The sequence below is a fragment of the Gracilinanus agilis genome, chromosome 4 (genome assembly GCF_016433145.1).
Source record: "Gracilinanus agilis isolate LMUSP501 chromosome 4, AgileGrace, whole genome shotgun sequence".
NCBI classification, from domain to species: Eukaryota; Metazoa; Chordata; class Mammalia; order Didelphimorphia; family Didelphidae; genus Gracilinanus; species Gracilinanus agilis.
The window spans coordinates 121,355,120-121,367,311 of NC_058133.1; the positions used below are offsets into that span (position 1 = coordinate 121,355,120).

The following is a 12,192-nucleotide window of genomic DNA, read 5'->3' on the forward strand; positions in this document are numbered from 1 at the left end:
CCGCCGCCCCCTTCTCCCCCCACAGCCATGCAGGTATTCCTGCCCCAACCCTTTCCACAGTTATACGTGGAGTTGGGGAAAAGACGAGTAGGATACCAAAATCCTTGTCAAAGGAGAATGACTTGGAGCCTAGAAGACAGATACCATAATCTGTAATAGTTGAAAAATTTAATAGTTAAGCACTACCCCAGACAGTTCATATCTTTTACTACATAGAGTTAGGATTCGGGAAGGAGTGAGCTTCAAAGAGCCCTTTCTCAGTCTTTTGCCCAGGTACTCCTCTTTAGCCCAGTCCTTCGGGGTTTCCTGCTTTTCATCATCCGTCCTGGTCAAGAAGCCATGCCTAGTGGACCTTCCCACCGGGCAGGTTAGGGCTCTCATTTTTGTTTTTGTATATTCATTGACTATCTTTGTACCTACCGCATATTAAGTGATTAAAGATTTGTTGAACGATCTAGCAAAGGAAACTTGTTAAGGAGTAGTTAGACAAATTGGAGGTAAACTGTTATAAGCAGTACCACAAAAGCCTAGTAATGAGAGTTCCTAGGATGTCAGAAATTAAGAAGGATATAGCTACGAAAAGATTTAATAACTAAGAAATTTTTGGCAGCTTTAGAGCAAACAGTTCGAATGAGACATTGCATGGCTTAAGAAATGAGTGGGGAGTGAAAAGTATAGAATGAATTTGTCTTTGAAAAGGATGAACAAATTTAGACTGTTAGCTCGAGAGGGATGGTGGCTTCAAATGAATATATATTTTTGAAAGATTGGGGGATCTGGACATGTTTGTAGGGGACAGGAAAGTAGTCAGTGTACAAGGAAAGATTAAAGAGGAGGAAGGATTTCTCTGTCAAACTCTTGGAAGAGATGCCGTCATGGACCAAACTAGAAGGGGTCAGGTTTGGTAAGAAAAGGGGTCCCCTCTTCAGAGACCATAGCAATGGAGGAGAGAATGGGGATGGATGTCAAGGGGTTCTGGATAGAATTGGAGAAAAGAGGGAGGCATCAGGAAGTGCTTTCTATTTCTATTAAAGGGTGAAGGGTGGTGGGAGTGGGAAGTGGTTAAGGAGAGAAAGTAAGGTTTTTGAACTGCCACTTTGAGAGACATTTTTCAAGAGCATGGAGTAGGAAAAGAGAAGCTGATAACCAAGGCATGCTAGGTGAGAGTTGGGACAAGGGAATCAAGAATTTGATGGAGTTGAACTGATTAACTATATGGTCAACATTTCAAAAGTAAAGAAGGAATGATGAACTTGGAAGAGCAAGGAGAAGGGTGTGTAGTGACAAGTTCTGGCAAGGAGGAAGAATTCATTTAGAGGGAGTGAGTTAGGATAGGAAGTTGTAGTTTTGAGAGGTTAATGGAGTAAGAGCAGTTAAATATGACAATGGAGTCAAAGGCAAGAACATCCTTTTGAAGAGGCTGAGGTTGAGATATTGCTCAGCTGAGATGATGAAATTGATGAACTGGGATCATGGAGTTTGAAGAAAGAGCACAATCTTTCTCTTTATAGATATTGATAGAGAGGTATAGATAGATATATAGACCAATATCTGTAGCCATCTTCTATATATTTATGACTTTGTTTTCTTTATATTAAGTTTTGGATGGAGAGGAAGATAGCCTGGTCTTGAACTTGTTGAGAAAAGAGGGAGAATGGGAGCTGTGGTAGGTGATAGCAGTCATGTTTGTCAGACTCCTTAAAGGGAGGTTTTGAATGTAGATTTTGGAAATGACAATGAAAAAGCAAGGAGTGTGTTAGCTATTTTTCTCAACCATAAAAAGGTGCATCCAGTGCAGGATAAGGTATCCAAGAGTTCATTGTCTTCTGGGGAGAAAGGTTTTTCTAAATAATTGAAAAATAGAACAGCTGTTAAGAAGGGGAGAGCAGAGCCAGGATATAGAAATTGTGGAATGTGAAAGGAAATGAGGTTAGTTGCAGATAACTTGTTTTTGATAAAGTCATTCTGGCCATTTATATTCACTGATTTTTTTTCTAGGTGTTTGCCAACCATTTCTTTAGTGAACTAGTCTAGAAAATTTCCTGGGAATCAGAGCTAACCTCACTATCCTATAGTTTGCAGACACTGTTCACTTCCTTTTTTTGAAAACTGGGACAAGGGCAGCTAAGTGGCTCAGTGGATAGAGAGTCAACCTTGAAATCAGAAGAACCCTGGAGTTGGGAGTCAAATTTGGCCTAAGACACTTCCTAACTATGTTATCCTGGGCAAGCCACTTAATCTCAATTTCCTAGCTCTTCTACCTTAGAACCAATACTTAGCATCAATTAGAGTAAGTGTTTAAAAAAGAAGAAAAAATAAAACTGGGACATTTGTTCTTTTCTGATCTTGTGGGACACTGCTCCTTTTCCATGATCTTTCAAGATAGTATTGATAGTGTCTAGCAGTTCCTTTTGCCAGTTTGCAAGTATTGAAGGATATAATTTGTCAGGGCCAGATGACTTGAATTTATTAAGAGAGACATTAGGGTGCTCTCTTACTATCTTCTTCATTTTCTTGGGCATCACTTCCTTGTTAATCATTTGTGTTCTTTTCATTTCCTTGTTTCTAGGTCATTCTTGCAGAAAAAAGAAGCAACAAAAGAGTCATTCTCCTTTTTCTCTGTTGTTGATTATCATTATCCTCTTCACCCCAGCAAAGATTTTCTCTTTTTGGTTTTCATTTTTCTGCTATTAATAGCTAAATCACTGCTTTTTGTTGTCGCCTCCTTCACTAGCTCAGGCTTATTCTGAGACAGAACATTTCTGATGCTATTTTTTTTTTTCAGGAGCGTGCCAATATCTTGTATTTATCCTTAGTTCTGTGGCTTTGCTTCCATCTTCTGTACATCTCTTTAAAAAAATTTCATTTGGTTGGTAAATTCCCTGTATTGCATCCACATTGGTCTCTTAAGATGAATGCCATTTGGGGCAGCTGGGTAGTTCAGTGGATTGAGAGCCAGGCCTAGAGACAGGAGGTCCTAGGTTCAAATCCGGCCTCAGACACTTCCCAGCTGTGTGACCCTGGGCAAGTCACTTGACCCCCATTGCCTACCCTTACCACTCTTCCACCTATAAGTCAATACACAGAAGTTAAGGGTTTAAAAAAAAAAAAAGATGAATGCCATTTGTCTTCTCAGAACTATTTCCTTTTTTGTGTCTTAAGGACAGTAATATTATGTTACATTCACATGCCATAATTTGTTCAGATATTTTAGCTCTGGAACTATAAGGGACTTCAGTGGGCCAACCTCTTCTGATTCTGCCTAGTTTTACAGAAGAGTTCAAGGGAGGCTAAGTAATTTGTCCAGGGGCACCAGAATTGGTAGTAGTATCTGAGGTGGAATTTGAACAACTTAGTAACTTGCCTAATTTCAAATTGTATTTTAGAATGTTTAAGAGAGTTCACAGCTCCTTAGCAGTGAGTTGGGATGCCTGTTTTCTCATCTTCTCTCCAGCCTTGAATTTTCCTGTCTTTTCTGGAATAGTGTGAGGCAATACCTCAGGATAATTTTATATTACATTTCTGTAATTATTGGCTTTGCCTGCTTCTTTACACAGAGCATCAAGCTCTTCAGCCACTTGTTAGTTTTGATAATGATGCTAAAAAGAACATAATCTTAAGGTTCTAGAAGGGTAGAGGTATAACAGAAATTGAAGTTTTAGCATTATCTGATCTGATTTATCCAAACTAAGCTACATACTTCTTTCTGTAGATAACAAGCTTGAATTACTATTACCTTTTCCATTGGAATGGCTTCATTATTATGTATCTCAAATAACAAATTAGAATATTTTCATCTGTACTACTCATTCCTCATCCCCTGCCCCCCAAGAAAAAAAGATTATGACCTTTATAATAATGATTATGATAATTATATATTGGAAATGGCTGAGAGGAGGACAGATCAGTTTGCAGTAGAAAGGAAGACACTCAGTCTGGCATTGGGAACATACAGAGCCTTGCTGTCTGCTACAGAAAAGTAACAACATGTATTCTCTATGTGCTAAATAACAGCTTTCTTCTTTTTTTTTTTTTTTTAACCCTTAACTTCTGTGTATTGGCTCCTAGGTGGAAGAGTGGTAAGGGTGGGCAATGGGGGTCAAGTGACTTGCCCAGGGTCACACAGCTGGGAATGTCTGAGGCCAGATTTGAATCTAGGACCTCCTGCCTCTAGGCCAGACTCTCAATCCACTGAGCTACCCAGCTACCCCCTAACAGCTTTCTTCTGGAAAAAAAAAATAAGACACTAAAAACTTTGCATCAAAATCAGTGGAAAAGTAGAAAACGGTAAATTGAGATACAAGCTATAGGATAGAAGAAGTAGCATCAAAAAAGATATGCTGTTTTTAAGTTCTTGTTATACCTAGTTTAAGTGTCTCTGTTCAAAGTTACTGTTGTTGATTTTAGTGAAGAGAGAAGACAAATAGCTCTAGATCAGTAACCAGAATCCCCTGGCCAGGTGAATTGGACATTTTATGTCTGAGATATGACGTCTAAAATGCCTGCTCTGTGATGCTCTGCTAGCTGGACATTACCTTTAACTTACTGCTACAGAATCTAGATTTGAATAGATTGTTTAGTTTCTGAAATTGAATTCCCTTTTTATATTTTTCTTAATATCACAGGTACAGTAATTGCAGTCTTCTTTTCAACTTATTTTAAAATGCTGATTGAGTAATAAACAAGACAACAAAATGAGTTGGGCTTTAGAGGAATGGAAAGAAGGTCTGTCTACCCGAGCCCTTCAGAAAATTCAAGAGCTCGAAGGGCAACTCGACAAACTAAAGAAAGAAAGACAACAAAGACAATTTCAGCTAGAATCTTTGGAGGCTGCCCTTCAGAAGCAAAAGCAAAAGGTAGTATATGATTGATTTAAGATTAACAGGGGAGTATAAAGTATTATAATTGCTTGATTACATTTTAATTTACATGATTGGACATACTTGTATAAATGGTGAGCCCATCTATCCTCATATTTTGAGGAAAAAATTTTTTTAAAGTTATAGGCTTGTTTTAAAAAAAATATTTTCATTTCCTCCTTAATTCTAAATCCTTCAGCTTGCTGTCGTTGGGAGTTTCTGAGCCTCCTTCAATCTTCTACTTAAGAGCTTTTTTTGGGAATTACTCCAGAAGTTCCTGGCTTAGACTCTTAACATGACAAATCACTGTTAACAGATAGTTGAAAGGATGATGGCATTTCTCTTCCTCAAGTGTATGGGGTGGTATCTTAGAGAGATTTTCACCTTGGAATAATTAAAACCTAGGGTTTGAAAATGATTGTATAAAATGGCAGTCTTCTACTTCTGCACTTTGTCTTCTAATTGGTGACATAATTATTCTGATTGCCAATTAGAAGCAAATGTATTTTAAAATTTTGATTAAAGGGGCAGCTGGGTGGCTCAGTGGATTGAGAGCCAGGCCTAGAGACAGGAGGTCCTAGGTTCAAATCTGACCTCAGACACTTCCCAGCTGTGTGACCCTGGGCAAGTCACTTGACCCTCATTGCCTACCCTTACCACTCTTCCGCCTTGGAGCCAATGCACAGTATTGACTCCAAGATGGAAGGTAAGGGTTTTTAAAAAAAAATTTTTTTTGATTAAAAATGTTCATTTGCCAAGTAATTACATATTGTTCTAAAATTATATATTTTTAGAAAAATCTAGACTAATCTTTTATGAGCCAGAAGCAATTTCCCGTCTTTTCATAATATCTTTTTATTTCCACAGCACATGGGGCTGTTGAACATTGGAATAGTTTTCTTAGGGAAGTTAGAGGAGGTTTCCTTTTATTGAAGAATTTAAAAAATATAATACTGTCTCATTTACCAGCAATGGTATGGGTGCTGCCCTGTCTGAAGGCAGATAGCTATGACTGGATGATCTTTATAAATCTTTAAAAAAAAAAATAGGATTCAAAGAATGTTGACCTTAAAGTCTATTTATTTCAAAGAAATAAAACCTGAATTATTATTAAAATACCTTATCAATAAATGTTTTAGCAGCAAATGTTATTTTTTTTCATCTTTACCTTCTTTTTTAGAATTAATACTGTGTATTGTTTTCAAGGCAGAAGAACATTAAGGGCTTGGCATTGTGGATTAAGTGACTTGCCCACGGTCACATAGCTAGGAAATGTCTGAGTTCAAATCTGAACTCAGGACTTCCCATTTCCAGGCCTGTTTAGTTTCTGTTGAGTCACCTAACTGTCCCTTCAGTAAATATTTTTAAAATTATTTTTGCTTTTACTAGATTATAGGTTCCTTGGCCCTTTATATATCTCCCTCAGAAATAGAGAACTAGTGGTTTATGTCTATCAGACACTTAAATTTTTGTTTAATACATTACTTATTGATTAGTGAATGCTTTAATTTTGGTATTTAATTGTGGTAAATAAATTATAAAGTAATTTAGAAAGAAGATCCTCATTTTAAATTCTTTAAATTATTTCCAATGATTTAAATTAGGCTGAAGATCAAAAAAATGAAGGGGCATCCCTCAAACGGGAGAATCAAAGCTTGATGGAAACATGTGATAATCTGGTGAAAATGAAGCAGAAGATTTCTCATGAGCTTCAAGTCAAGGAATCACAAGTGAATTTCCAGGAAGGACAGCTAAATTCAAGCAAAAAGCAAATAGAAAAATTGGAACAGGAACTTAAAAGGTGATTCTTTTTATAAGTGTTTTAGAAAGTTGTTGTAGTTTTTTGTTTTTAATTAAATTCGTTGTAGTTTTTATTTTTGTAGAAGCTAGGCTATTTTAATTTGAGAGGAGTCTAATAAGCTATTAATAATAAGGCATGAAAGCTTAAAATCACACCAAGACTTTTAGGATATCTGTCATATCATGGTGTGTTACATAGATTGGGTCAAATGAGAAGTGGCATGATGTAATATTTGTGTACGATTTGAAGTCACACTTCCCAGGTTCTAATTCTAGCTTTCAAATTTATGGTCTGGGCAATTCATAGTCTGGGGATAGACTTCCCAAAGTTCCTTCCAGGTCTCCTTCTCTCACCCTAAGACTTGGGCCCAGGGCCTGGCTGCTATGTGTTCTCTGGCTCTGGGGCTCCTCATGGAGAAGGCAAGCTGGTTGGCCTGACTAGATTCTTTATTTTGCCTATGAGAAAACTGGCCCAGGTAGACAAGTTACTTCAAATCTCTTAGCCTTTGTTTCATTACCTATAAAATGAAAAGGTTCACCTAGATGAACTTTGTATCTGAAATCTGTGTTTCTATGAAGAATAAGTGATCTCAAATTTTAGGTGATGTGACTCCAAATCTAGCATTCTTTCCATGGCACTGCATATGTGGCATGATCCCTTTGATACTTTCCAATTCTATCATCCTGTAAAATTGTCTTCACATTTGAGTGCCAAAGTGTGAGTACTGGACCTGGAATCTGGAAGACCTGAGTTCAAATACTGCCCCAGACTTGCGTTAGCTGTATGACCCTCGGCAGGTCACTTAAGCTTGATCTGCCTCAATTTCCTCATTTGTAAAATGGAAATAGTAGTCACATCACTTTCCAGGGTTGTTGTGAGAATAAAATGAGATGTTTGAAAAGCATTTGAAAACTCTAAAGTGCTATATATATGTTAGCTGTTAATATTATTCCATAACTATTACATTGAGCCAATGCAGATATACTTAAAAAGTACATATCTTTCTTCTTGTCCCACACCAGTATTAGGAAAATAGTTATTTTGTTTAATTTCTAACATTTGACATTTGTACTTTTTACTAGTTTTTGTTACCAAAATTGTGAAAAGTACTTTATTCCTTCTTGATGTATGTAACAAATAATGCTTGAGTCAGACAAAATTGGACAGGTTAGACTTGCAAATGATAATATATTTAGTGATATTCTGACTTTCTCTTTGAGGATCAATTTGATTTTCTGAAAGTATCTAAAATGTTTTGAAGCTAAAACTGATTTATAATATTAAAATTTTTTAAAATTCCTTTTCTAACAGATGCAAATCTGAACTTGAGAGAAGCCAACTAGCAGTGTTGCCAGATGTCTCGGCACTGAACAGTACACCGCAGAAGAATTGTGCTACTCCCATACAATCAAGTCATCAAAGTGGTAGGGATTTGATACTTTGCTTATAGTAGCTTAGAGCATGGACCTCAGATGAAGGGCAGAGCAGAGTAATGTACTAGAATTCCAGTGGACAATCCTACCTGAAGTTTTCTTGATTTACTTTCTTCATAATAGGACACAATTGCTAGAATTCCAGCTCTGCCTCTGTGTGTGTGTGCGCGTGTGTGCGTGTGTATGTATGCGTGTGTATGTATGTGTGTGTGTATGCGCGTGCACCCCTGCGTGTGCACAGAGAGAGGGAAATAGAGACCATGTACTTATGCACTTGTTGTGGGCTCTTCCTTTTCTCTCTAGACCCTTTAACTCCTTCTCTTCTTGTCCTATCTAGTCTCCCCAAATCCCACATTTTCCCTAGCTCAAAGATATAAAAATAGTTTTCGAATTGAACTAAACAGAAATGGTTAAAAAAAAATAGATCTAATTTCCTTATTAGGATGGAGAATGTTGTTGGTACAATTAACCCACTTTTATTTCTTCTTAAATATTATCTCATATTCACCTACTATGCCACTTTTAGGAAGACTGTCTTCTAATTATTCCCTCCCAAGGCCCAATTCTAGTTTTTATTGGTTTTAGGGTTAAAGCTGGTAGTCCTTATTGTCTTTTCTATGACTTTTTCGGATTACAGTGCATCCAAGCCATACTTTTTTTTAGCCCATTTGAAGAATTGAGTAAGGCAGACATCAGCTGGGTTCTGTAAAATATTTCACATCTGTCTTAATCCTGTTACTATCTCTAACCACTTCTTTCTGCTGAACTTGAATCATGGCTCACACTTACTAACCTATTATCTCTCCCTCCTCCCCATGGTATCTCCCCAGGCTCCCTATAATATTACCTTATCACATAAACTACAATAACAAGATGTCATTTCCAAAAACAGTTTGAGAAAGATCATTTCATCACAATTTCCTCCAGTTTAGAAATGTAGTATATAGAAATTGTCAACTAGCTGATTGAGTTTGAGTATATTTGTTTTCCTATGTTCTGCTTGAGATACTTCTCCAAACTACAGCAAGCCAATGTTAGAGATCTTCTCCTCTAGCTTGCGTTCTCTGGTGCAGTCCCTCTCCCCCAAGTGGTTGCCAAGACAAAAAATACTTCCCAATGATGCCATAATAGATGTTTTACAAGTAGTTGCTATTGTAAATCTATACTCACAAGCAGTTATCAGCAGTATACAATCTCATACTTTTAAGCATCTGTATCTACAAGTTACACAGAAAAGATAGTTTATCAATTCAGTTTAGGGGAAAGGGAAAGGAATAAGCATTTATAGAGTGCCTACTAGGTGCCTGGCACTGTGCTAAGTAAAATTTTACAGATATCTCATTTGATCCTCACTACAACCCTTTAAGTTAAGTGCTATTATTAATCTTCATTTTATAGTTGAGGAGATTGAGGCAAACAGACATAGTCCTATAGTATCTGAGGCTGGATGTAAACTTGGATCTTTATGACTTTAGGCCCCAGTGCTCTATCCATTGCACCCTCAGCAGCCTCAATTTATGCCCTTTACACTTTTATATCCTTTTCATGAAAGAAAGGCTGTGAAAATATTGAAGAAGAAATTTCAGACTCCAGGTCAAAAGATTTCAGTAACTTAATTAAAAAGGGGGGGGGGGGGACGGGAACCTGCAGTTTGAAAAAAGAGAGCAAGTCTTTATGTTTTTCTAATTCTAAATTCTCTTTCTAGTATGAACAAGGTGTGTGAAAATGTAGTGTCAAGATCCTTGAATAGGAATCCATGAGATCCTAATCCCAGTCCTCATTATGATAGTAATTGGCTATATAATCTTGAAAAGTACCTTTCCAGTTTATTTTTCAACCTGATATCAGACTAAATATAGCTATTTAAAGATAAGCAGCTAGGTTTTGTCATCAAATTAAATAATTCAGATTTGTCACCTAATCTTAATGTATGTCTTTAAAAGGAATTTTTATGTTTTTCTTGTGTAAGCCCTTGAGAAGTTTTTCTGAAATCTATGATCTTGGTATCTTTCATTTCTATATATTAAGTTCTTTTAAGTAATTTAATAGTTCTTTAGTCATGACAAATCATTTTGTTTTTCATTTGGAATATGAAATGTTAATTTTTCAATTCTTAGCTTTTGTATAGATACTTTGTGGGTTTTACAGTGTCAAACTGAAATTCCATTCCTGAAACTAGTTGCATTTCTGCTTTTAGGTTCCAAGAATAAAGAACTGCAAGAAAAATATAATAAAGAAGTTGAAAAACGAAAAAAGTTAGAGGAAGAATTAAAAGCATTACAAATGAAGGTAAGTTAATCCTTTGAAAAATACATTTAAAGAAACTATTGTTATAGGCTAGTACAAGATTTGAATGTATTCCCCCCCCCCCCCCCCCCGTATAGTTTACACATTTTTATTTAATTAGAAAAGTAAGTTACTTGCTGTTGGTAGTATGCATTATTTTACTTAAAAAATGGGAATTTAATGGTCAGATACAAATTAAGAAATTAGAGGTAATAACAGGGATGAATAGTTTGTCTTCATCCTCACATAAAAATCCCAATAGAAGCACAAAGCCCTGTAGTTTAGTTTATAGAATTATACTCAAACATGGAGGTATTTTTCTAGACAGTGAGATATACAAATGGAAGAATGCTTGAGAATGTCACAGTCTTGTTGACTTGATTTTTTTTTTTAAGCCTTTACTTTCTATCTTAGTAACAGTTCTAAGACTGGCAGCAACTAGGCATTTAGAGTTAAGTGACTTGCCCAGAGTCTCATATAGCTAGGAAGTATCTGAGGTTAGATTTGAACCTAGTTTCTTCCAACTATTGGTTTGGTGCTCTATCCACTGTGGTACCTAGCTGCCCTGATATGTTAACTTGAGTCAATTGCTTAACATGTTTTACTTATAGAAAATGTCTTATTTGTTTCAAGCAAATTGCTTTCTCATAGTGACTCTCCTGTAGTTGACTTTTTTTTAGTCCAAAGACTTTATACTAGTTTACTAAAATCTTTTGGGACCCTGACTTTGTTTTCCAGTGTACCAGTTTTGTATAATCTCCAAATCTGACAAGGATATTTTTCGTGTCTCTAATTAATTGATTTAAAATCTTAAACATAACAGAGCCAAGCATAGATTGCTGAGGTACTCCACTGAGATCCTATACCAAATTGACATTGAATCATTAGTGACTACTACTTGCAATTCCAAATCCATCTTACTTTTATTATCAGCTTGCCAACATCTCCATCTTCTCAACAAAAATAGTATGAGATACTTTTTCAAATGATTACCAGAAATTGAAGTAAAACAGATCTATAGCATTCCTCTGATTTACCTGGCAATAAATTCTTTTGGCATAACTGTTTTCTTGCTAAAGCTATCTTGGTTGTTTGTAATTGTTTCTTTTCTAGATGTTCACTAACCATCTCTTTATCCATCCCTTTAGATGACAGAGATTTTAACATAATTTTGTCTTTTCTTCTTTTGGCAATCTTGTGAAGCTTATAGACTCCTTTGCAAAATGTTTTTTTTAAAAAAACATGAAATACCTGGGACTTTTGAAAAGGAAAGCAATTCATTATATTGAAATATAGTTATCAAAATATATTTTTGCAAATGTTCGTAGATTGTTAAGTTGCCAATTCTGCCATTTCACAGAGTCAGGTTTACTAAAAGTTAACTGTAAGTAAGGCTATTATCCATCTCATTCCACTACAAGATGAGAATCATATCTCTTGTAGAAGTGAATATGTATGTCTTATTTACTCCCATGTTAGCAGTCATGCATATCCTCTTTATTTTCCTTGGGCATCTCTGCTGTCCACTCCCCCCCCACCCCCCACTTTTGAAGCCTTATTGAGGCCAAACTCTCTTTATAGGTATGTATAGCTCCCTGTATGTATAAGATTATATAAACATTTTTTTGCATCTTACTGCTTTGGTATTCACTTCCAAAACGAACAAACTTTGATTATTATTTAATCTATTAACAAGTGTGATCTTTTGTGTGTCATAATACGGTTACTTGTTCTCATTGCATCTTCTGTACATATTTTTGAAAAAGTAACTTGTTTGATGAATGGCATTACACTTTTTTCTTTACTTTTCTTT

General features: G+C 36.1%; 1 protein-coding gene across 1 annotated transcript in view; it reads left to right on the forward strand.

The window, feature by feature from the left end:
- Positions 1–4,694: 4,694 nt before the first annotated feature.
- CENPF (centromere protein F) overlaps positions 4,695–12,192 on the forward strand; it is an 84,360-nt gene continuing 76,862 nt past the window's right edge. Inside the window, exons 1-4 of the mRNA XM_044674957.1 lie at positions 4,695–4,856; positions 6,464–6,660; positions 7,972–8,084; positions 10,291–10,382. Of these exons, the coding sequence (XP_044530892.1) occupies positions 4,695–4,856; positions 6,464–6,660; positions 7,972–8,084; positions 10,291–10,382 (564 nt within the window). The remainder of the gene's footprint in view (positions 4,857–6,463; positions 6,661–7,971; positions 8,085–10,290; positions 10,383–12,192) is intronic.